At 55.1% G+C, this 25,609-nt stretch overlaps 1 protein-coding gene across 1 annotated transcript; it reads right to left on the bottom strand.

Moving 5' to 3' along the window:
* Window positions 1-268: 268 nt before the first annotated feature.
* ATP8B3 (ATPase phospholipid transporting 8B3) lies at window positions 269-25,186 on the bottom strand. Its single transcript, XM_075037418.1, has 31 exons — window positions 25,133-25,186; window positions 24,308-24,393; window positions 23,296-23,476; window positions 22,622-22,811; window positions 18,089-18,163; window positions 17,401-17,492; window positions 16,737-16,850; window positions 16,155-16,253; window positions 15,648-15,709; window positions 14,955-15,027; window positions 14,781-14,851; window positions 14,135-14,217; window positions 13,371-13,529; window positions 12,759-12,847; window positions 11,716-11,909; window positions 10,818-11,026; window positions 9,475-9,509; window positions 8,862-9,018; window positions 8,245-8,433; window positions 7,701-7,813; window positions 7,134-7,298; window positions 6,718-6,829; window positions 6,317-6,392; window positions 5,714-5,855; window positions 4,989-5,253; window positions 4,238-4,461; window positions 3,563-3,646; window positions 3,019-3,258; window positions 2,671-2,809; window positions 2,303-2,433; window positions 269-1,638 (listed from the first exon to the last, which is right to left on the bottom strand). Exons 1-31 carry the CDS (start codon window positions 25,184-25,186, stop codon window positions 1,402-1,404), a joined length of 4,140 nt encoding a protein of 1,379 aa, XP_074893519.1. The 3' UTR covers window positions 269-1,401.
* Window positions 25,187-25,609: the final 423 nt, after the last annotated feature.

Below are 25,609 nucleotides of genomic sequence, written 5' to 3'. Positions count from 1 at the left end.
ATCAAGTCATGTGTGCTGCAGGCAGGTCCAAGACCCCATGTCTGATTTAATTATTTATCTTTTTACCCAAATAGCTTGTCGTACTCTGCATTTTGCCATGTTGCAAGTGCTGGCAGGTGTTAAAGAGCTGATGGTATGCACAGAGGGACCAAGGACCTTTCTGTGCAGCTTTCTTCCTTGGTGGTGTAGCAGAGATTTACAGGAGAGGAGAGAAAAGCTAAAATCCTTTTAATTAAAAAATAAAAACAATAAAAAGGGTGATCTGGTCACCAGTCAGTTGTTCACACACAACTTCTCCAGCTGCTGATGTCCCCAAAGCGTGGCACTGCAGGGCGTGTGCTCCCATGCCCACTGGGCAGAGCTGATGCACATCCCCCCGATGCTTTGCCCTCCCCCCTCCGCCAAAAGTAGTTTTCAGGGCTTTGCAGTGAACAGCCTGTGGCCACAATTTGTCCCCAAAGATGGGGACGTCGGTCCTGAGGGAGTGGGAAGTGGCCGCTGTGGAGACAGGGCATGGCACGTAGCAGATACCACCACCATGTGCACCTCGTGCTGGGATGGCAAAGACAAGAAGGTGGAGATAGGGGGGGAGCAACAAGAGGAGGCTGCAAGAAGCTGGGCTGGTTTGGCTGGAGAAGAAAAACCTGCAGGTAATCAATCGTACATAGGTCCTCCTTCAGAAAGTAGGGGGTATTTTAAAATTACGCCGCTCGAGTCTGATCTGTTGGGTTGATGCATGTGAAAGCCATGGGTGCCGGATCCAGCCCTGCATGGGGAGGGTGGCTGGCTCTGCCCTGTGCTCCCTGAAGCCGTGGGAGAACAAGGTGAGGGTCTTCGTGCAGCCGGTGCAGCTCGGCCCCCGGCACAGGAGGGAGTGAGCAGGGGTGAAGGGCTGCACCCGCCAGCCAGCCCCACCGCTGGTTTTGCATCAGAGTATTTTACTAATTCAGAGGTGGAATAATGAGCCTGGGGCAGCAGAGTTGCTGTTTGTGGGTCCAGCCTGGAGCAGGATCAGCCTTGGGCAGGAGGCAGCCCAGCTCCGAGGGGGCTCAGCAAAGGGAAGGGGGCTGGGGTGCCAGCCAGGGTGTTGCGGGGCGAGGGGCCAAGCGTGGAGGCAGAGGTTGGTGGTTTTCATGGCTTTGTAGGCTCCTGCAGACCCCATGAACACACTGCATGGGGGAGATTTTGCCGCTGGTGGGACACATCCCAGGACTCAGTGCCTGGAGCAGCAGCCCCCCAGGCTGGGCCAGAGCCTCTGCAGCCACAGGGGCTGCCCGTGCTTCAAAACCATCCAAATAAGATTTTAAAAATGCCCATAAAAGGAGGGAGCCAGCCAGTTCTGTGCCTTGATGGCATCTCCCCTGTCCCAGCATGGTGGGAGGTTGATGCCAGCCAGGGCAGCTATGCTGAGGGGCTGGGGAGGGAGGACAGATCTGGGGTTGTCTCTGGGTGCAGGAGACCTGGGGCGGTGCGGCGGGTGGCCCCGGCACGCAGGCTGTCCCCGCGGGTGATGAGGCCGGCGTAGCCCTCCCGGTGGGAGAAGGCGTAGCTGGAGCGGCGGTGGAAGGAGCCGTGAGGGACATGGGCACGCAGCTCCACCGAGGGCTCCGGCTCCCGCTTGGCCTTCAAGCGGATCTTCTGCAAGGAGACAGAGAGATCAGGGCTGTGGGCAAGCCCTCACCTCGAGGGGGGACACACAGGGAGCTCAAGGACACCCTCCACCGAGACACAGTTTGGTCCCAGCTCCACCATGACCTGAGTTACCATGATAGGATACGTAACATGGGGACCCTCTTGGGGGTCTTCAAAGCTCCTGGAGCTCTGGTGCACAATCTCAAGCCCTGCTCTCATCTGGGACCTCTTTGTACCACCAGGAAGGTATAACCCACAACCCAGATGGGGATGAGCTCTACCAAGGCTGGGGGTGGTACCAAGACCTGCACCAGACCCCAGTGCCTCCTAAGTGGCAGGTCCAGGGAGTCCTGCAGGCCAGTTCCTTACTGCAGCCAAAAGCAGACCCTCTCCAAGAGGAGGTCTCTCACCCCAGGGCCTTCTGTCGGGCCATGAACCAATTTGGGGAGAGGGCCCTGAAGCCAGGCTTGGGCACCAGTGTCATGAGAGACCACCATGAGCTGAGTGGTGCCACCAAGGAGAGGTGACATGTCCCACCACTACAGTCCAGGCACTGGCTTCACTGGGGAACCTCACCCTTCCCATCACCAGCAGCGCCCTGGCCACCCCCAGACGCTGACGCTGGCAGGAGGCAGACCCCTCCCCATGCCAGCCCCCGTGCAGCCCTCACCTGCTGGATGGTGGTTTTGCCCGTGATGGTGCGGTACAAGTGGACGGTGAGCGAGGGGATGGTGTTCACCACCAGGGACAGCAGGACCACGAGCAGGACGTAGGGGTCGGTCAGGGCATTCCAGCTGGCATCTGTCAACGCAAGAAGTGGGTGGGCGATGTTTAAGTAGAGAAGGTGGAGAGGACAGAGGGAACAACTGTCGGGGGACAGGCGCCCACCCATGAAGGTGTTGAGGGGTCTAAAGAGGAGATGGCACCTAAACTGGAGTCAAAACTCAAAACAGTAAGACTGAGAAGTGGTGATGAAGAGATGATCTACAAGGTGGGAAACACCAAGCCCAGGCCATGGGGATCCCCGGGGCATCTCACCTGGGAAACGGAAGATGGCAGGGGCTATCCTGAAGGCATCAATGCTTTGGGTCAGGAAGGAGAAGAAGCAGAAGAGCAGCAGGCTGGCTGTGACCATCAGGAAGGACAATGCTGTCCAGAACTTGGTGTCCAGGATGAACTGCAGGGACAAGGGCAGAACACACAGTGTCTCATGGAGGCTGCAGGGACCCTCTTCCATTCAGCCACTTGTCCTGAATTCCTCCCCTGCCGCAAGGGAGATCACTCCCCAGGCACGAAGCTGTTGGGGATGGTGTTAGAGAGCCCAGGGCTGCAATCCCTGATAATCTACCACTGGGCCAGGATGGGGAAGGGCAGATTGGTGCTTACCTCCACAAGGACTGACAGCAACGCCGACGTGGCCACCGTGACGGCAAAGGACTCGTAGTCACCGACAACCTTGCTGCCGACATGGTCCTCAAAGGCCCAGAGCGCTATGTAGAAGCTGGCAAGCGAGGTGCTGACCCCATGCAGGAGGGTGATGCCAAAAACGCGGTAGTTGAAGAGCTCATCTTGCTGCCCGATCACATAGAGCTCAGGGAACTCCAGGCTTTTCTTGGCACTCACGTCCTGCCAGGAGAGCACCAAGCATCACCCTCCCCACCCACACCGGGGAGCAGGATTGGGCCATCCCACCCAACACACCCTTCGGGAGAGCTGCAGTGAGTCCCTCCACTTGCTTGCTCTGGGGTGATGGGGAACAGAGGCACCCCAAGACCGGTGGAGAGCTCCAAATGCTCATCGAGCTGCTTGGTACCATGTCCCAGCACAAAAAGCCGTGCAGATGGGGTGCAACGACTGCTGGGCTGATTCACACCTGCTGAGGATGCAGCCTCCAGGCACAGGGGCTGGATGCAGCCCGGTGAACCCATACCTGCTCCAGAAGGCCCACAGACAGCACGGGGTATGCAGTGTAGAAAATGTTGTAGAGTGCAAGGAACCAACCCTCATACAGAGGCTAGAAGGGAAAAGAAAGCAGCTGTGAGCTCTGTGGTGCTTTGGAAAGACTCAGAAAGGATGCCCAGGCACCAGGGGTGAGTCCAAGAGACTCATATCCAAACTCTGGAGAAATCCCCATGGACTTTCCCCAGGCTTTGCATCAGCCCCACGTTGTCTGCAGTGGGGCCGTGCTGCAGACAGAGATGGGAGGCTGAAGCCACACAGTAGCGGTCAAGTCACACTAATGGCCCTTGGGAAAAGATTTTGGAGGAAGCCAGCTTAATGCACATGGCATCTTTCCCTGCGTCTGTCTGAGACTGAGCTGCAGCTCACAAGGACATCCCAAATCTCCGCAGGATGCTTTTCCCAATGCAGCCAGGTAAAAAACAGATAACCAGGTGCATCTTAGCCAGGCAGCCCCCCAAAACTGGACAACCCAATACCAGGGCATGGGAGAAAGGAGACCAGGGCAGTGATGTGGACACGTGCCCATCAGGCAGTACCAGGCACGAGACCTGCATGGGATTCTCAGCGGGGGGGGGTGTCGAAACACCAGTGTGCTGACCTCCATGGGATGGATATGACCCTTACTAATGGCTGAATCCCTCACCTGAGCTGTGAATCCGCTGTGGAAAGCGAACCAGACCTGGGCCATGAGACCAGCAAAGGTCTTGTAGAAGAAGTAGCGGAGGAACTTGCAGATGCGGAGGTATGCCCAGCGACCATGGACAAGCAGGAGGCGCTGGAGGTAGGAGAACTGTGCCAGGGCGTAGTCGCTGCACTGCACGGCTTGTATGCCCTCCAGCCCGCTGATGCCTACCCCGATGTCAGCGGCTGCAGAGGACAGGAGGGTGTGAAATGCAGGTGGGGAGGTTTTTCAGTGAGCTGGGTGCTTGAATTCCCTGTGGATTGCCCCGAGGGTGATGGGCTGAGGGTGAATCCAGGACTGATGGTCAAAGGGAAGAAGCCCCCTCTATCACGTGCCACAGCTGTGGGAGTGACGTGCCAGGCCTGACTGGGCGTGCAAAGAGCACAGCCCCATGTTAGGGCTGCTGGAGAGGGGCAGGAACGTCTCTGCCAGCTGCCCACGTTGGGGCTTGAAGTTTCATCGAGGTTCATCCCCGCTGTCAAAGCAAGTGGTCTACCCTGCTCTTATCCCAGCCTGGTCCTAGTTCTGGTCCTGTGCCTCTCACTCCCCTCCCAGCACAGCAACGTGGGGAACTGGTTTGGGGGTTCCCCTCCCAACTCCTCATCTCAAAGGAGAGGGTGAGGTGGTGGAGATGGCAGATGGGGCACCACCACTCCCCGCTAGCGGGACGTGCCGGCCAAAACCCACACTCCCCCCCTGCCCCGAGCCTCACTTTTGATCATGTTGACATCGTTGGCCCCATCTCCAATGGCCAGCGTGATGGCCTTCTTGTGCTTCTTCACCAACTCCACGATGAGGGCTTTCTGCTTGGGGGTCACCCTGCAGCAGATCACCGCCTGGCAGCTGGTGGCCAAGTCCACGAAGGCCTTCTCCACCAGACTGCCCCGCTCCTGCGAGCCTGTAGCCCTGCAGCAAGCCAGCCGCTGCCACAGCCACCCCTTCTCCTTCAGCACCTCTCCCGTGTGGAGGATTTTGTCCTTAGGGGAGAGCACACGTGGTTGGGACCTCACTCATAGCCTTCATAGCATGAGGGCCCCCAGCTCCTCAACAATGCTCTTAAATCTTGTAGGTGCTACAAAAAAGTGACCCCCAGACTTCTCCAAGTTCAGCACGCAGCAGGTACTGCGACTGTGAGACCAATTTGTCCCAGTATGACCAGAAGAACATGTGATTACCCTCCAGCCTGCATCATCCCAGAAGACTGGTCAGGCAGGTGTGCTCGAAACCCACCAACACCAAATGATCGGTGCAAGGTTGTCCCCTTCTTCACTCATTATTCCCCAGCCAAAATTGGGGTTTTTTCCCACCCCTTGGGCAGGAGGGGCATCACCTCGTCGGTGTGCTGGTGCCACCCAGGATTTGAATAGCATCAGGGCAGAAAGAGCAATCTGCCAGTGCAGGCGGGGAGCAGAGAAGAGCATCCTAGTGCCACCTTACCAGAAAGTCCCCGCTGATGATGAGAGCTCTCTTCTTGTTGCGTGAAGCCTCTGGGCGCTGCTGGGAGAGGCGGCCACTGCAGAGGACTTCCCCGCTGCTGCTGAGGTGGTTGTTGCTCACCCAGTAAGTCCTGAGGATCTTGCTGTGTGAGGAAGGGGTGGTTGGAGCTGAGCTGGGGACACTGGGCACGCTGCCTGGCTTCGACCGAGACCTACAGTTGGCCTTTGGCATCTCAAAGCCAGCTCCAGGGAGATGGGGCTGGTACCCAGGGGTGGGAACAGGAGGGACAGAGAGGGGGACCCAAGGGCTCACTGAGATCAGAAATCAGCCTCTGTCCCTGTGGTTCAGAGGCTGGAGAGGCAGCTTAAGCACTTTCTGGTCAAAGCCTGCCAAGAGAATGCTGTAGGGTCAGAAACAGATGGGGAGGCCATGCAAATGAGCATGCAAACAGCAGATGAGGGCCACTGATATCCAGGCTGGGACAGGGAAGGAGAAGCATCTCTGGCAGAGTCGAGCTCTGCCCATCCTGCACAGATTCCTATCCCCTCAGGTGTCTTCAGCGGGGACACCAATGTCCTCAACCAGGAGGTCACGATTCCTCACCCGATCTCCTTCTCCTCCAGGATCTCCATGTCGTCCGTGAGCAGCTTGCACGCATAGCCAATGTTCATTGCGGTCTCTGCAACACACAGGTGCCAACGGCCGATGGCCACAAGATGCTGCCCCCTCCATCCCGGGGCAGCCCCCAGCCCTTGGGTCCAACAGCCCTCAGTGAGCTGCAGCTGCTGGGGGCTCTGCTCCAGCTCTGTGCCATTATGCAGATGGCTTCCCCTGCCCCAGTTTCCCCATGGGTGACATGATCTGTGGGATGTGCTATTACTTTATATTAAGGGGAACAGCAGAACCTGGTTGTTTCCCACTCCAGGATCTCATATCTCTTCTCTGGTCCTGCTTAGGGGAGAAGCTGAAACGTGTTGGTGGGGTCTGAGGTTGCCTCCACTGACCTTGTTTGTCTCCCGTCAGCACCCACACTTTAATGTTGCCCAGTTTCAGCAGCTGGATGGTCTCAGGGACTCCATCTTGTAACTTGTCCTCAATGGCTGTGGCCCCAAGCAGCTGGAAGGAAGGTAAGTGGGTGTCGTGACATGGGGCAGGGCAAGATGCGGAGGTGGGAATTGCCCCTGGATCCAACCAGGGGTCCTTGCCCATGGGTGGACACAACCTGCCAGATCTCTAACCCAATGTCTACTGGCATGTCACAAAGTCACCCCTGGAGGGCGGACCTCCATCTGCCCTCCCACCCAGGGGATGGGTGTTGCCTTGGACATTTCACCCCTCATCCCAGAGAGCTGAATCCCCTGGTCCTGCTCTCTGTGGGACCAGCGCAACCGGTTCTTCCTAAACCCCGGCCTCATCCCACCTGCAGGTTCTGCTCCATCTCCTCGTACAGCTTGTCCAGCTCCCGTGCGCGGTCCTGCAGCAGGATGCTGGCCTCACGGTGCCTCCTGCTCCACACACTGTACTCAGCCTCGCTCACCTCCTTGCTGGCCAGGCATAAAGTCCTCAGCGTCTCCTCTGCAAAGCGCTGCAGAGATGAGACATCAGGTCTCCCTTCCCTCGACCGGGATGACTCTCACAGTGGACCAGGGCATCATGCCAGCCAGACGCAATGTTCCCATGGCCAGAGCCAGAGATCCTCCGGGATCTGAGGGTCTCCCTCTGGGCTCTGACTCCCTCCCCCATCCTACAGCATCCCCATGAGGATCCTTGCAATGCAACTGGTCCATGCAGAACATCGAAGGTGGATTTGATGCCCTCTTAGCCCCTGTCCCATATGCAGGTGAGGCTCCTAGAGCAGAAGGAAGAAAGAAGGACCAAAATCCTGAAGCCAGAGGGAGAAAGAGCAGCAGGGGACTCCAGGACACCCAGGCCAAAGCCAGCAGCAGGGAGACCAGCCCTTTCCACCCCAGGCTGGCATGGGACTCACATCCAGCGCCATCTCGGTGAAGGTCTCATTGGGCCCTCGCCTCTGCAGTCTCTCCAGGATGACTGTGTCAGCCCCCTTGGTGTAGAGCCGGATCGTGCCCTGGGGGTCTCGCACTGGGAGGGAGGGGAAGGACAGCTTAGGGACGCAGAGAGGTGGCTCCCACTCATCGCTGTTCCCATGCAATGGCCATGCTGCAGAAGGCACCCCGGGGGACGCTAGTGTTTTTCTGCTTGCGGTCATAGGAAGCACAGGAATGTCCCCAGATCTGCACCACCATGAGACAGAATCAGGCCTCAAGGACTGTCAGTTCCTCACATACCTACTCTGAACCCCTGATTTACTCGCTTTCTCGGCTTCTCAAACCCTTCACCAAGGTACCAGGGAGAGCAAAACTGCAGGGATGACCAGGATAATCCTTAGGAGTCCTTGTGCCAGTTGCGGTCAATCACAGCCATCCTGGTGCCATCCCTTGTAGGGCTGGGTATGGAAGGGACCCTCTGTGTTCCTGGAGGGCCCCCTCTCTGAGACACCCCATCCTGCTCACCCAGGACAGACATCCTCTTGCGATCGCTGTTGAAGTCCAGCATGGCCAGCACTTTGTACGTCCTCTTCACCCCCAGCTCACTGATGGTGATGGTGTCTTGCGTTCGGGCCAGAAAGACGTATCCCAAGTTCCTGGCTGCCAACACCAGCGCTTCTTCATCCGGTGAAGCTGCCTGATAAACCAGCTGGTCTGCAGAAGAGGAGTAGGGATTAGACAAGGAGACTCCCAGCCAGGCAACTCTTGGACATCTGAAACACCCTGTTCTTGCCCAGTACCAACATTATCTATGGAGACCCTAAAGTCCAAGCGACCAGGCTAGGGAAACTCAGTCCTACTTGTCTCATCTCTTCCGCTCATTGCCACAGGCAGGACAAGTGCCCAGACAGGGATAGATTATCCTCCCTGTGCTTCTGTTCCAAATAATTAGCTTTAAAAGAAACCCAAATGTACACATCCCTGATGCTTGGACGGTGGCCCAAAGCATCCCTGGGCTCTCATGCCACCTGCACCCCCACAGCAGAGCTTTGCTGGGCGATGGAAAAAGCCATCGTGGCCTCAATGCCTCGAACGGCAGCTCGACCCCGCTCCGAGCACGTCAACCACTGTGTCCAACCCACCGCCCTTTTCCTCCACCATGACAGTGTGGCAGAGGGCCAGCAGCCTCAGGAACTCCCTCAGCACAGGATCGCTGTCCCGCCGGGCGGCTTCCAGCAGCGTCGCGTCGCAAAAGTCCAACTTTTTCTCCCCATGGTGGCTCCAGGTCAACCCCGACCCCTGCAAGAGGCACGGGCAGGCTGCAGGTGCCCGAGAGAGAGACCGAGCATGGTGCTCTGCACCGGGGATGCTGCTGGGTCGACAATACAGCAACCCTGTGCTGGCACGGTCCGATCCAGATCAGAGTCCATAAGCCGAGCTCTGCTTTGCCTACACCAAGGGGATGAGTATAAAAAGGTTGGGAATCAAAAAAATTAAAAAAAAAAAAAAAAAGAGGACTCATTATTTTATAAACCCAGTTCCCCTGTCCTTGACTGGCAGCTGAGAACTGGCAAACTTGCCAGCCCAAGGAAGCATATGCCTCTCTGTTACAGCATGGGACCCCATTGTAAGCAAGCTGTGCTCCAAAACAAAAGGCTGGTCCTGCTGCTGGTGTAATCAATAACTGCTACGGCTTTGGCCCCGATGAGGAACAGCATCAGGCCCCATGCTACGTGGGAGAGGGGAGTTACGCACCGATGGCTGCTTGTTCTCACGGCCTGTGCCTGTACCTGCCAAAATAAAAATAATTCAATTAATAACTGCAGGAAGCATCACCAGCGGAGGCTTCGAGCAGTTTCTCTGGAAGGGACTGCTGCTTTTGCTGGCCAAAAGACTGGCAAAAAGGGACAGGTTTCCAGCATCTGCTTGGTGTCAGTCATGAGCCAGGCTCTGTTAGGATGTCCAGGTTTGACTTATTTGGCTTTCTACACATTTTTTATGTTAAAAATTCAGGTCTAGCCTTCATCCACATTTCCTGGGAGACTCTGCGGTTGGCCAGAGATTGGTGGGATTACGGCAATGCTGCTGTCACAGAGGTGCAACAACGATACATCAGGCAGGGGAAAATTGCTTTTATTCCTGCTTAAAAACTTTGCTAGATTTTTTTTTTTTCATCCTCTTTGCTTTATCACTGTCCATTTGTCTCAAGTGCCTGATACTTATCTCAGGAAAAAGGAGCTCCATGCTAAAGCTCTGGCTCACCCCACTTGCTAAATTTCACTAATCAAGCACTGAGACAATTCCCAAAAGCCAGCTGAGCACTCGAGTAAGTATAGCAGTAAGAAAAGGAAGGACTTGGCAATTCTCAGGTTTCTAAGGGGAAACCGAAGCAGAATCATAAAAAAGCGCAAAGAGCAATTATATGCATTCACTGTAAAGAAAAAGCATAAGGGAAATGATAATTTCTTTGCCTCCTCCATAGGTCACCTGAAAGCCTTAAAGTGCCCAGATTGGAAACCGAGCTGGAGATTCACCAGAAAACAATGTAAAGAAGAAAAGCAAACCCTCCTTTTTCTCTCCAGACTTTCATAGAAAATAAAAATCCATGGGCTTCACTGGCCCATCACCCTGAGGCTCCTCTGCCTGCCCTGTCCTGGACACCTGGGCCAGCATCAGCTAATTATTCCAGGTGGGATCCACCTCACTCAGACTATTTGTTTGCCACGTAGCTGTGCTGAGTTTCTAACCCCAGGGTCCCTTTTGTATCAGGGAAGACCTAGCTGAGTTTGAGCTATGATACATCTCCTGAAAGGCGGACACCCATTTTAGGTGAGCAGAACTGTGCCCTGACTCCATGCACTGGGGGTGTGAGACAAATGTGACCGCAGGCGTGGTGGCCCCTGCAAAGCACCGATAACACAGAAGATGAGAACAAGCTGAATTCCTACAGCTTCTGCTTACACACTGGACCACCAAGGTCAATCCACATGCCCCAAGCTTCCTAGCGAGCCAGGAGGAGTGGAAGGAACCAAAGTGGCCTAAATTGAAGGTCTACCTCACTCATGAGTCTCTACAAACTTGCATCCACGAAAAGTTACCATAGATGGTCCCATTGATGCAGCATTTCTTGAAGCTCATAACATTTTGTGTCAAGGTGCCAGTCTTGTCCGAGAAGATATATTCGATCTGGCCAAGCTGATCATTGAGGCTGGTGCTTCTGGCTTTTGCTGGAATGTCCTTGACAGCGTAATACATTTCCAGATCCCAGTTGATAAAAAAGCTGTTTACCAGGTAGATGAATTCAAACCTAGGGTGTCAGAGAGAAGAAAACTTACGCTGGGGAAGGAGATCACATTACTCGCATCCCAAGGGCACTTGGGGATCTGACACAGAAAGAAAGGGCAGAGGGGAACTCCCCACCTGGATCCTATTGCTCTGAGCTTGGGAGAAGCAAGAGGGTTTTCATTGTTTGTGGCCAGTTTTCCAGAAGGCTCATCACACCTGAGAGCCCACTGGGTCCCAGGCAACTGGGCTCCCCTCTGGAAATCTCGCCCTTGATGACAAAATTAATAGATCTGGAGGGCCGAAAAGTTTGGAAACTGCTTCTTCCAGCACAGATTGTGATTATTGCCTGCTCGCAACAGTTGTGCCCTTCTCTTCCCCACCCTGCTGCTGCTCAGTGGGGAAACACCACCTGCATCAGTCTCATCCTCAGCCTGCCCACAATTTCCAACATCAAGACGTGTCTTTGCATCTCTTTTGTGGCTTTCCTCTGAGAAGGTCTCAAAGCACATCATCAGTGTTTGTAAGATACACATCCCATCCATCCTTACCCTCTTACGGCTAAGGGAACACATGGGAATGACTTGCTCAGGGTCCCAGCTGGATCTTTTGTGCAGCCCCATTTTGTGGCTGTAAACCAAGATGCCAGATGATAGCCAAGGACAGGGTGTGAGGTATTGATCTCTGATCACTTCCAAGCTCTGTTGTTCTTACGTTATATACATGGACATGGGTATGATGATGCTCAGGAGGATCGTGAAGCCCCAGAAGTTGAAGAAGGCCTGCTGGGCAGGGGTTGTACGCTTGTAGAGAGCAGAGAGGTAGCTGTGCTTCTCCTGGAACATCCTGGCCCAGAACCCAGAGGCAACAGCGAGGCCCAGCGACGTGACCAACAGCACCAGGAAGATCTGAGATGGGAAGCCAGGATGAGAATGGCCCATCACACAGAGCCCACCAGACTCTTTTCTAGGATCAACCATTGCCCCTTCTGAACGGTTTGCCTCATTTAGCTGTAAACCTGTGGAAAGGTGTCCTTGTGCCTGAAACTGGTTCTCAGAGCTCATCCTGGGCCAAGATGAAGGATCGCAGCACTTTTATTTCAGCTTGACACATCCACAACACACACACAGCAAACGCCAACTTTCCCACCCTCCTAATTGCCTCAGACACCATCTCCCTGGGCAAGGGGTGTCCTGCAGCCTTCCTGCTGAAGTACCAGCAAACAGAGGAATCTAGTGGCCAGTCTGAGAAGTGATGACACTCAACCACCAGGAACAGGAGTAAGAGCCATCTAATTCGTCGTTGTGACCACGCTGCTTTGCTTCCCACAGAGGAAAGGCTTCTCCTTCCCCCATCCTCCATCTACTTACTCTGTGCTGAGCCACAGCCGGCATGTCCCTCTGCACAAGCCACATCCTTGGACCTGCACAGTTATGGATTAGTAAAGCAGGCCAGGAGTGGCTGGAGATCCTGAATATTCCAGTTCATTGGTCCAAGGGGCTGCTCTACAGCTGAGGACTCAGAGCTGCCAGGGTCCAGGGTTTAAGCAACGCAACCACCACGCAGACTGCTCCAGACCCAGCAACTGCCACTTCACTTGGTATGTGCCCATCACATGTTAAACCCAAGATATCTGGGGCAAAATATTGCAAGCTTAAGAAAATTAGCATCACCCAAGCAAGCAGCCTCTCACAAGACTTGTGAGTAACCCCAGGAGGCCAGTGGACCAGAGCAGGAGGAGTTTGCACCACACTCACTATGATCACCAGCCGGTCCATCATGCGGTCCAGCTTGGTTTTCTTCCGCTTGATCTTTCCACAGTTCCTCATAATTTTGGAATCAAATCCTGGACGAGAAGCATTTTAGAAGTGAAAATGTGAGTCCACAGCCCCCAGAAGGTTGACTTGCAGCTAAGTGGTGCTGGTTACCTCCGTAACAACATCTCCCCACCAACGAAGACTTTAGAGGACCGCATCCCTTGATCAGTGGTTAATCAAGCTGTGGCCGCATATTCGGAGAAATACTGCTTACACCAGATATTATCCCTCCCCTCTACCCACAGCTACTCATGGCCAAGCTCTCAGCTGCACTCTCAGAGCCACAAAGTGGAGTGGATCCAGGATGTGATGCAGGTGAAATATAACTTGGGCTGAGTAGAGGTTTGGTACGACCACATCGTCTCCCTGCCAGCAAGCCCAACACCAGCAAAGCTTAGGACAAACTTCTGGGGGCTTGGTTACAGCGGCAGGTCCTCCCACTTTGCATCAGCTAAGAATGGGACCTGCTGATGCCAGAAGTGCTTGGGCAGCTTAAAATCCCTGGGGACCTGGGTGTTTTCTGCCCTTCCTGCTCTGGGCCTGGGCACTCACCTGCGTAGATAACCAAGCCGTAGCAAACGTCGGTGTTGCGAATCTTGCAGCCTCGCAGCAGGATCTTTTCGCTGTCAAGCGAGTAGGTCTGGCCCCTCCACTCCAGCGTGCCGGTGAAGCTGTGCATGCGGCTGTTGGGCTCCTCACAGGTCACTCTCCCTTGAGTAGAGGGCATGATTCAGGTGATGGCTTTGGGGGAAACGAGAGGACCTTTCTCTCCCCTCGCCCACCACGCCTGCCCCTCCAAAGAGGGGTGCTGGGGGCTTCTCGGGGAGGTTGAGGTTTTGTCAGGGCATCTGCAGATGCAGTTGGGATATGGATGGCTCAAATTAAGGCTAAGGTGGAGGGCCACCCTGCAGTGCTGGGAGGGTGCTCAGTCCAGGAACCGCACTGGGCTATAAAAGTGAGGACACAATCCCCTTGATTCCCAGAGCCTCTGAGAGGGGAGTCTGCATCCTATGGAGGGCCGAAGGGGAAAAAAATCCAGGGCCTGAGCTCAGGTTTGGGAGCCAAGCACTTGATTCCAATGGGAAAATCAGGATGCAGGGCAGGGGGAAGGTGCACAACCCCGATGGACTCATCACAGGGCTGCTTTGCTGGGGAAGGGCCTCCATGCAAGGTCTTTGGCTCCTTGCAGGCAGGAGCAAGTGCAACCTCCTGTTGGACTGATGGCACTTGGTGCCTGAGGGGCCAAAGACTTCCCAAGGCTGAACCCATCCCATGCCAGTGAGATGGCCACATCTTCACCCATCCGGGAGGCTCACCGTCAAAGGCAGCCATGATCTCCTCGCTCACCAGCTCCTGGTGGGTGACCAGAAGGGCTTGTCTGAACTTCAGGTTTGTTTCCCTGTGAACAAGAGCCAGGGAGGGAAAAATAGAACAACGCTGTGGGGTGACAGAGCTGTTAATTCAGCTGCCAGACCCATGGGACAGAGATGACCATTAATTATTGGGTGTTTACATGACTGATGACAGTGAAAAGTGAGATAGGGACCTATCGTGACAGACATCAAGCACTCATGCAGGGAGCCCTGGACCGGAGACCCTGCCATTAAATCATCTGCAGATGGAGGCAGGAGGGACGGGCAGCTGCTGTCCTCCGCCTGGCTGGGAGGGAGCTGAGAGACGGAGATGCCCGAGGTCACAAGCTGCTCTATGGAAGTCTCAAAGGTGTTTTTGGACTCCCATTTTCAAAATTTGGGATTCAAATCCCCTTTCTGGGGTGTTTGTAGGTTTAGCTTTTGGACGATCCCCCACATCCCATGATTTCTGCTGGACTTGCAGCCTTCCCAGCATGCCTGACCCCCCCAGTGCCAGGGGGTCCCCAAGACTGGAGGCTTCAGCCGTTGGCTGGGATGTCTCTGCCCCTCTCCCCCCATGGCAATAGCAGTCCCCTGCCCCTCTCCTCACCCATCGATGTCAGCAGTCTCCACATAGCACAGGCTGCTGGGCTCCGAGCTGCACAGCAAGAGCATGTCGGCCTTGAAGAGCAAAAAGGGGGAGAGAGCACCTGGCTGAGTCCCTCCTTGCCAAAACTCCCCCCCACTGCCCCTGGTACGCAGCCAGCTCCGGGGCATCACTCACTGGGACAAAGCTCTCCTTACGCAGCCGGACGATGTCCCCAACGCAGATGTCGCGCCATTTCTGCCGGCAGAAGCTGCGGGAAAATTAGGGGTGGACATTTTTATCCTTGCAAAGCAGTGAGAATGTGGGCTGTGGCTGTTTCTGTCCTCTGGACCAGCCTGTGTCTGTCCCAGCTTCTTGCATGAATGGGGTCTCTCGACTGTTGGTTCCTCTGCCACCGTGGTGGCCTCCCATGTGGATGACTGAAGGATGGCTGAGCACCAAGGATGGCACAGGACCCATTTGTCACATCCATATCCCCCACATCTACAGGTGGCAGGGACTTTCAGCCCCCTGGCCACAGGTAGGACATGCTGATCCTCCCCAGACCAGTGTTTAGCAGTGATATGACTCCTTGGGTTAGATATGAAGACCTGGAGGAACTTCTGTGGCCAAGGAAACCCTCCTCCCAGCACATCACAGCAAATTAGAGCTTTTTTAGACCTGTTGTCTGTAGCTGGAATATGATCATCCCTACAGAGGAACAGCTGGACCTGCAACAGATTTTGGGAGGTGATGGGAGTTGGCAGAGTCAGGGACGGTCCCACCAAAACCCTTCTCAGCTGCTGTGCTCAAGGGTGCTCAGCACTTCAGATGCTCCATCATTCCACACAGGCCTGGAAAACAAGGGTACAGCTTCCCAAAGCCCCTCACCTCTTCCCAGACAGGATTTCACATGGCCTGCTGTTGATGTTTCTGTCACTTTGGTGTCGGCCCTGTACAGAGAGAAAAAGAGGCCAAAAGAAAACGATGGGCCACGCCAGACTTCCTTGTCCCATGAAAACAACCCTCTTAATGCCACCATCTGCCTTCTCAGCCCCAGGGCAATATCTGCTTTCTGAAGCAATTGGAAGATATATTCCAATGAATAAAGAGGTATTTCTGGGGGCCAATCTGGGAATATAGCCATTGGTTAAGATATTAAAAGATGGCAGAGATGGGGGTCTAGACCCCAAGGAAAGCAACCGGCTGGTCACATCCTTCCCATGGGAAAATACAAAGCATTTTGGACATGGTAGAGTGGATGGTACCTCAGGAACGATGAATGACAGCAACTCCCAAGCTTTTCAGTTCACCCCACAGCAAAGGGGCCCTTTCTGCTGACTGTCCCCCCCAGCACCTGCACCCAACACACAGGCTTTTGCTCCAACCTATACTCACAATGTCATCGATCAGGTCTCGTAGACCCCGGATGGTGAGAAGGCAGCTCAGGGGAAACAGCAGAGTGTACCAGGGCAGTGTGGAGATCTCAGGGAAGGTCTAGAGAAGGAGAATTTTAGACCACTGACACAACATTCACCCCACCTTGGGACACTTGAGGTGACTGAGTAACTCCCCCTCCCTCCCAGCTCCCTTCCCCAGTCAGCGCCTGAGAATGGCAGGAACCCATTTAAGAAGAATCAAATCAACATCTCTGCTTACAGAGAACTGTTTTGCTGAATTTCCTCCTCTTTTTAAAGTGGATGTGTGAAATGCATGTGGGTCCCTGAATTTGGAGGGTAGGATTTCTATCTAGGTGTGGTCTACATGAACTTCGCTTACATCCCAACCCAATCAGTTTAAAGTGACCAAACTTAACGTATAGGTTAAACCCCTCAGAGTTGATGAAAGACAATGAACACCACTGAAAAGCAGCATCCTTGACACCATTTTAGACCAGAGTCCTCTACTCTAAATGCCAGACAACCCTCCTTTGCTAGACAGTCTCCCACACACTTGCTCTTACCTTGGTGTCCATCTCACCTGTAAGAGGATGACAAAGACGAAGTAGACATTGGCCATTCGGTGGAACTGCTCATAGAGGTTCAGCGGCAGGAAGGTAAAGAAGTTGTACTTGGCTGTCTTAATGGCATTGCCCTGCAGAAGAAAGGTCAAAGCCACAGTGGGAGTTCAGCCACATGAAATCAATGATGTATTTTGAAAATGCCAAAACCATTCTGGTGGTTTTAGGACTTCTCAACCTTTCATGGCAGAAGAGATGCCTCTGAAAATTTACCAAAGCCATAAGGAAAAAAGAGATTTATTAGAGCAAAGGGCCATATAAAATTGAAACAAAATAATTTGCTTCTGATCATCTAAAGCATCTCTAACTGACCTCCAACTAGATGGTCATTATTTACCTGGAAAAGAAATACCTGGTTTTGTTCAATCAAAACTTTTCCCAAAATCTTTTGACTCTACCATCAGACTGAAAAGTATCCTTCATACAGTGCTGCTCCTTCTCTGACAGCTTCAGAGGGCATCTGGGGCACCAGGCAGGGAGCAGCCCTTCCTATTCATTTCGGATTACATATGTGACTCTCCATCCTACTGGAGATCACTCTGCAGCGTCTCTGTCATGTCACCCCCAACCACCACCAGCTCAGGAATCAGGGGCTGGGTAAAGAAATGGCCCAGGTTGACTCACCGCATACTTCTTCTTGGTCAGACAGAAGGCAAATTTCTTCTTGAATTGCATATGGTAGTTTCGGTCGTTGGCCCTCACCTCCCAGGTGAAAGCTGGAAAAGCAAGTGGATATCCACCACCTCTCATCAGAGCCAGGTCCTGGTCATCAGCCTCTGGCCTCCAAGGACACAAGGACCAGTGATGGTGCCACTGGGCTCGTGGTGACCCACTGCTGGTGAGATGGGCTTTCCATAGTGCACCTACATCTTGAGAGCAGCTGAAGCTACAACTGGGACAGAGCTGGATCTTTGGGGTCAGCTGGGTTACAGAGCGGGCAGGAGGCCAGAAGCTTCCAGAGATGTAGGACTGCTGCGCGCACTTGCCCTCTGAGCCTCAGGCTAACTGTTTGGGCTCAGGTTTTGGTTTAACAGTATAATCAGGCCAGGTGAAGGATGACTCCTCCATGCACAGTCTTTGCCGTTCTGAAGACTGGTTGTTCCTCTCCTGATTTCATTTCTGATACTGCCAAGCAAGGGATATCCCAGCCATGTTCCCCAACTCCTGCACCCCAGCTGGCAGTCGATCTTTCCAGACCATTTCACCCCAAATCTGCTTCTTCTCCATCTCACAACCTTGTCCCACATTCAACTTTCTCATAAACTGTCTAAAGAAAAAGAAAAACCCCAAAACGCACTCATTGCACACTGACCTGGCAGCTGCTTCTTTCCATGCAGGCAGCCTGAGGCTCGATCCTGCTCAGCCATGCTGGCACTGCTGCCAGGATCTAGGAACAAGGACAACCACAGATATTTGCAATGCTGAGCAATAACAGCATGATCCCACTGGGATGCTCCAACATCCCAAAGCTGGGCCCTCCACCCCTCCAGGGCAGGACATCCTGCAGAAGGGACACTCTTCTGAGCAAAGCGGAGGGTGGGTGTCTTCCCCAGACCCACAAACTAACTTAGACCTTTTTACTACCCCGGAGATCTAAAACCCCACAGCAGTCCTCTGTAGCCACCTAAACATTACAGATCAGTGACGTCAGGCTGAATATTTGTTATGAGAAAACACCTTTCTCCCTTTAACGCCTGATGTTCTTTGCTCTGCCTTTTGCAGGACCAGCCATAGCTCAGATCTGAATTGAAATTCACCTCACCCTGGCATTTTTTTCCAACAGTCACAGATTTGCCCTTCACGGGTGCCTTACGCTTACTCAGACTTTGTGTAGGCATTGGTGCTGGGGGTTGTCTGGATAGACCCCTGCCTTCGCAGTGTTCTCAGGGATGCTCAACAGCTTTGGCATGGGTCGTCTTTCAGACACACCTTTGCCCAGTTCCAGCTGCCCATGACAACTCAAAGACATTTTTCCTCTCTGAGGAAGTTATGGGAAATCATTTGAAGTCCTCAGCAAGGAGTAGAAACTCTCCCCATCCTGCCATCACACCCGAGCATCCGTCATGCCTAGAGAGCAGCCACCTTCATCAATGACAAGATTTCCCTTACGCTCAGTAGCTCAGTGACCTTCCCTGCAGAGATGTTAGGGAGGATTAATTAATGTTTGTGAAGCGCTTTGTGATCCTTACATGAAAGGAGTCAGTGAGGTATAAAGCATTAATTACCTTATTATTAAATAATCCCACACAGAAGTCTGTCCCTGCCATCATTTTTTATCTCACTCCTTTGATCACTTCTTTTTTTCCATTCTTTCACCAAAGTATCTACTTCTCTCCCTATTGCTCCTCATGGTACAAGGCAAATTTGATATTGGTTTGCCCCAACACACGACGCTGCCCTGAGACGCTTGCGGATGCCACCAGCTGGGCCAGAGCTGTCACCTCGTCAAAGAGACCCTGAACAGCAACGTGAGCAGCACCAAGGGCCCTGCGTCCAAGAGCTTGCCCCAAAAAAGCTTTGATCCATGACATCATCCTTCTTTACCACTAAGGATTCAGCATTTGTCACTGTGCTTGGATCCTAAATGACACCCATGAACTCAGCACATTTGGGGCCCATCTTTATTTTCACAGCATGGCTGAGAAGGAAGGCAGGCTTGCAGGGAGCTGCTGTGCGCGGTGGGACGCTCATGCTACATCCTACGGCTCCAACTACCATTTGTCCCACAGATAAGAGGGAGCGGGAAGAGCAGGGATACCTGGAGGGATGAGATTTCTTCCATACCCAGCTGCGCAGAAGCCCCTTGGCACCCAGACTGGCTGTTCCCACTTTGTTTGGGCAAAGGATTTGACACAGAGAAATGCAAATCTCCCGTCTTCCACCCTGCCATGACCCCACTCGTGTCCTTGGCCCAGTGAAGCTGTCAGCCTGGGACATCTTTCCCTGCAGACGGCCAGTTCTGGGCTGCATCTGGTTGCAGAGAGACAAAGCGGTGGACACCGAACTGCCCTCCGTCTCCCACTCCTGGCAGGCATGTTTCCCTGCCTCCTCCCAACAGAGGGGTGGGCTCCCCTGACCGCTCAGGGGTACCTCCTCCTCATGGACCATGAACAAACCAAAGGATACAGGCTCGATGGAGGTACCTGCACCATAGGGAACATCCAACAGAAGACAAGATGAACCTCAGGGTATCCAGAATGGGGAAAACTGAGCCACCTGCTCACACGCCTCTAAGCCAGCCAGTGTCCCTTAGTTCGTACTGGTGGAGGTAACCATCCCTGCCGTGACCCCATCCCCAACACTGGGCCAGGGCACAGCAAGGTCCTCGCCAGCCCCGGTCCATCCTGCAGTTGTCAACCATGGGCAAGCAGGGCAGAGCCAGGGATGGCAACCAGGCTCAACCCTGAGCCCACATCTCCAGTCAAGCTTGCCATGATGAAGTAGGCTCAGATTCAAGCTAGGAAGTCAACACGCAGGTCAGAATCATGTCTGGTGACAAAGGCCAAGGTGAGATATAGCCCAGTGATTGCTGGCCAGGTCCACTGGGACAAGAGAGCTCCAAGGCCAAGCCAGAAAGTCAGTCCATGGGTAGAGGGCTGGGTCGGTGGCCAGGCACAGGCACTTGGCCAAGCTGTTGACAGACCCACCTACAACTAAAACTTGGGCTAGGACTGAGCCCCAGGACTGAGCTTAACTAGAGCCCGTGGGCGGTGTGGGAGAGGTCCCAGGTGAGGCTGCACAGGGCCATTAACCCCTTTTAGTGCCCTTGGGGCCCTGGCCCGTTGCTCCAGGACATTAATATTAAAGCTAACGCTGACAGTGATGAGTGCTAAGATGTTTGCCTGGGCTCACTGCTTCCAAAACAGCAAACAGTGTGATCACTTTGATCAAAGAGTCTAACCCTGCCCTGAGTCTCGCCGAGATGCACAGGAAAACCTTACTTTTGTCTGCGGTCGTCCTTTCAGAAGGTCTCTCTTGCGCCCAGGATCAGGCCTGAAGTTGACTATCCATCATGTCCCCGCTGTGTTTGGCACCTGCGAGCCCCATTGTACCCGGTAACAATTGCCATTACCCTCTCCGCACACCGCTCATCGGCTCCAAAGCACCCCTGTTCCCAGGCGATGCCAAATGAAAGTACAGCTAATTAAGCACCTGCAGTTGGCAGATGCAGGACGCTCTGTGGAGCTGAGTGCTGTGCAAAGGCAGCCAGGAAAACAGCCTCTTGCCAAAGCCCAGGAGCAGGGTGAAAAGGGAAAAAACGGAGAAAAAAAAAAAAAGAGTGATTCAAAGCACTGGAGAAATACTCCCAAGGAGGTATCCAAGAAATCTCAGTTCCAAGAAAACTCTCGACAAACCTCACTCATCACCTCAATAATTAGAAATAAAAATTGCACTTTGGGTAAGCGGGAACAGGCTGGAAGAGGGTGCCAGGGCACCCTGCCAGCCCCAGCCATGCGGGCGGGAAGCCAAACCCTGCACCAGCCCCAAGCCTGGAGCTTCCCGGGGCCAGAAAGGGCCAGCGACGGCCAAAGGCACAAGACATCCTCTGACCACTGCTCCACACCTCATCTAGACCAACAGTGATTTATTAGCCCACGGGATGTTCCTCCAACTCAATGACTGGGATGAACTGGCTGGTCCAGCTGGCCCAACAGGGAACATCCCGTCCCGCTGGTCCCTGAGGTCTCCAGCTGTAAAGCAGCCACGTGGTGCTGCTGGGCGCTAACAAGACCCAAAGCGGGTCCTTCTCACCCAAAAAGCATAGTTTTAGGCTAGCGGAGGTTTGCATGGCTGAACACAACTAAGCCAGTTTTAAGCAGGAAAGGGCACTGCGCCACAAGGGTTTGGCCTGGCTTAGGGAAACACGTGGAGATTTATGTCGTTCGCTGATCCGACCTACTGCTATGGGGTTTCTGTGACGGTTTTGTTTCTGAAATCTCCAGATAAAATGTTGAGTTGTTGCTCAGTACAGGAATTAGCGTAAGACACGTTGGCTTCCCTGGGAGTGCCCAGCAAACCCAGCACAGCTAGTGCCCATGGCCAGGGGCTTCTGCTCACCTTTCTCCCCCTCCTGCTCCTTCCCAGACAAAAATAAAGCGAGGGGCACAGGACCAGCCTAACCCCCCCATTACCTGCCCGGGGCTGAAGGACGTTGCTGTAACCAGCCTTGTGAGTGCTGCTGTTGTTTACCTGCCTGCAGCATCCCCATGGGACCCCAGCTGGTGTCCTGCCGCCCTGGGGACCCCCCCAACCATCAACCCCCAGTTACCACAGCTCCGGCATCACCCCAGGCTCAGCTCCATCACGACATCGGTGACAGCAGCCCCAGGACGGGCGATGAGGAGGTGGGTGCGTGCGGCAGCAGCCAGCTCATGCCTCCTCCTGCCCTCGTCATGCCGGAAACGCCCCCGCGCTCCGGCCGGGATGAAACACAGCTCATTAAAACCTCCCCGGGTGTTTTTTTTTCCCCCAGCTCTGAGGACATGCCCGGGCCATGAGTTTCCCTCCGCTCGCCCTATTTTTCCACCTGCTTTGATGTGACTCCAGGTGAAAAGGCGGTTCCTCCATCCCAAAACGCTCTTCTGTGCCCAGCATCCAACTGGGGCTTTGTTAGAGGGGTGCTGCCCTGGGACCCCTCCTTCTCCCCAGGGTTCATAGGGAGAGATGCAGCTCCCAGGAGAGCCCCAAAGGACCCCCCGGCAATAAGCCCCCCCCACTGCCCACTCAGCACCCATGGGTGCCCCGGAGCAAGCAGGAGGAGGAGGATGGCAGTTCTCGGGACCTGCTGCCCTGAAGTGGGGCTGCCACCGTGCCACACTCCCCCAGTCCCCCGGGGTCCCCGTACCTGCACCGATCCTGCCCTTGGTCCTGCCGACAGCCTTGGGCAACCGCCGAGCTCCTGCCGCCGCAGCGCCGAGCGGGACTGCTGCCACCCGTCCTGCCCCACGCAGGGACCGTGGGGACAGCCCATGCCACACCTCCAGCCCTGGCCTCTGCAGGGACCTGCCTGCCCTGCCTGCCTCCCAGCCTGGCTGCTGCCGGGGCACCCTCGCCAGGGACCCCCCAGGGCTCCCCCTCCTTGTTGGCAGCCGGGGCACGGCTCAAAACGTGCCCCGATTTATCATCTCGGCGCAGCTTGGTTCAAAACAACCCAGAGCTGCTGCTGCAGGAGCTGTTCCCATGGGATCTGCCAGGGGATGGGGGGGACAGTCTCAGGGCCAGGTCATCCCCACCACCGTCCTGGTGGAGAGGCAGGTGGTCCCAAACTGGGTCCAAGGGTAATGGGTGGGCACGAGCATCTCTGGGGCAGCGTTTAGGCAGAGAGCAGGCAGATTCAGGCAGCAGGGGCGTTGGGCTGCACCAGGGCTGAACTGGTTTCACTGGGGAGCACTCAGTCGTCCCCCCCAAAGCCCCCAAGGTCTGGCAGCAGCTCGGTGGGGCTTGGGCTGTGCCTTGAAGCCCGAGGAAGGTGGAAGCAGGGGCCAGTCGAGGAAGAGGAGGCTGAAGGCACAAACGAACCGTGCCGCCTCTGAGCAGCCCCGAGGTGACAGCACCGGGACTGCAAACCCGGCTGGGGACAGAGGCCACCTCGTTAGTGATGACAGCTAAGGAGACGAGAGCCAGCCCGATGTCTCCCTGCTCTCCCATCCCACCCCGCACTTGTCCCGCACGCCCGCAGAGAGGCCCCACCGTAGTGGTCCTGCGTTAGCCGTCATTAGATTAATTGCTCACTGCAATTAACCACAGAAACCCGGAGGCAATTAACCAAGCGCTGGCCTGACAGTCCATAAAGCATTTACTGCGTAGTCATGAATAACTTGTTTGAGGTCCATAAACAACACAGCTGTGCCGTGTCCCCGTATCCCCATGTCCCCATCGGGCACTGGGTGATACTGGCCAGCACCCGACCTGCGGCAGTGGGTGCGGATTTGGGTGCATCCCCATCCCGGGGCTGCTCCTCACCTCCTGAAATGGGAGGGGAAAAAAACCTCACCCAACCCTTGCCCAAGGGGCTGGTGCTGTGAGATAAGCCAAATTATCAAGTTATTGTTAATTCTCACGCAAAGTTGGTGAACTGCAGCACGTGTCATTTTGAAATAAAACGCCGTAGCCGCCGAGGGATTCAGCTCAAAGGGAGAGGTCTGGGTCACTGTGGGCAGGACAGGACGTTTTGGTTAGATGGTCTGAGCAAATGCCCGTGGTGAGAGCGGGCAGATGCTGGAGCGGGGCCATGGAGTCTCCATCCTCGACCGCAGCGGGGTCTGGCCAGCCCCGCTGGGAGCGATTTTTTGCATTTTTGCAGCCCCGGATTATGACCGTTAACATTAACCCAACCCCTCTCTCCAAATACCAGTGGAGTTTCTCCCTTCCCGCTCCCCAAGCCCATCACCTGCCTTTCACGCCTGCTCTTCCCCAGCAGCTCCTCTGCCGCCGCCGTGATCCCCCGCAGCTCTCGTGGGGCTGACGCCTGGCCCTGGAGCAGCATCCGCGAGGAAATTCGGCATTTCGGCCCTCATCTGCCATCTCCTACCTGCTGCCCCTTCCCCGCTGCTCCCTCTGCGCCGGCAGCAGGTGCGGCACCGAAGCCTCGCGAAGACCCTCGGACGAAGATGGCACCTGCAACACTGGGAAGGGCCAGTGGCCACTTGGGCATGGTGGGGTCAGACCCCGGCCCCAATCCTCCGTGTCCCCCCCTGTTTCCGCAGCCGTTCGCTGCTTCCGGCAGCAGCGGGCCAGATCCGGAGGAAGAAAAGGGATTTCCACATCCTGGCCCGGTGTCCCCCCCGCCGGGACACGTGGCGGGTGGCTTTGGGCACCCAGGAACCAATAACGCTGGCGGAGAACGGCCGAGGTCACCCTGGCAACCGCAGCCAGCGAAGATGACATTTTTACCAATCAATCGCCCCCTGCAATTAGCTGAACACCCCCCCCCGCCCGGTGCAATTAAGTGAGCGCCGGGAGGCCACGCATAGCCCAACACTGGGGCAGATGATGCTCCTCTGGGCGCCACGATGACCGTCCCAGCGCGTCCCCCTGGCCGGGCACAAGAGACCCTCGTGGGGTCTGCCCCGCGGCAGCGGCGGCCAGATCCTGTGTGCAACCTCCTGCACCTGCAGGGAAGAGTTAAACATTTGAGCTTGGTTTTTTACCTTTGCTTATGGACTGAGCAGCTCCAGGTGCCCCGTTCCAACCGGCCGAGCAGCTACAAAGCCCCGTTTGTTCAGAGAAAATAATAATAATAATTTAGAAACGTTTCCGTGCGGGACAGGGGTTGTTTCTCAGCCTGGGAGCAGTCCCACATGCAGCCCCCGGCCTCAAGCCAGCACCTCCCCGGGCTCCCATTAACGCCCCAAACTTTGGTCCGGGCTCGGCCACCAGCAGACATAATGGCGATGGCAGGGGCCGTCATGGCGCGATGGACGGGCAGCGCTTCTCCGGGCACGGCTGCTGCCTCCCCTGAGCCCTGGGACCAGAACTGCTCTGCGCAGAGGCGGTGGCAGGAGTGAGCGATGCCCTTGGCACCCAGCACCCACCTCCAACACCCAAAAATTCATGCCCCCCCCCAAAAAAAAAACCTGCACAACCAGTCGGCTGCTGTCCTCCTTCCTGCTCAGCATCCGCACCCTCCTCTTCCTCCTCCTCCTCTGCTCCCAGCCACCCTGCAGCCACCTCAGGCCAGGGGACAGGGCTGGGAAGGGGACAGGGCTAGTCACTGGTGGTCACTGGTTTTCGCCCACCACCAGCCCTTGCTTCCCAGTCTGGCCAATTCTCCTCCCTCACTGGTGGCTGGAGGGTGCAGAAGGACACCGGTCCCTGCGGTGACACCAGTGTC

This window comes from Buteo buteo, chromosome 10 (assembly GCF_964188355.1).
Source record: "Buteo buteo chromosome 10, bButBut1.hap1.1, whole genome shotgun sequence".
NCBI lineage: Eukaryota > Metazoa > Chordata > Aves > Accipitriformes > Accipitridae > Buteo > Buteo buteo.
Note: the sequence above shows the minus strand (reverse complement) of the source record. Positions and strands in the feature narration are given on the sequence as shown.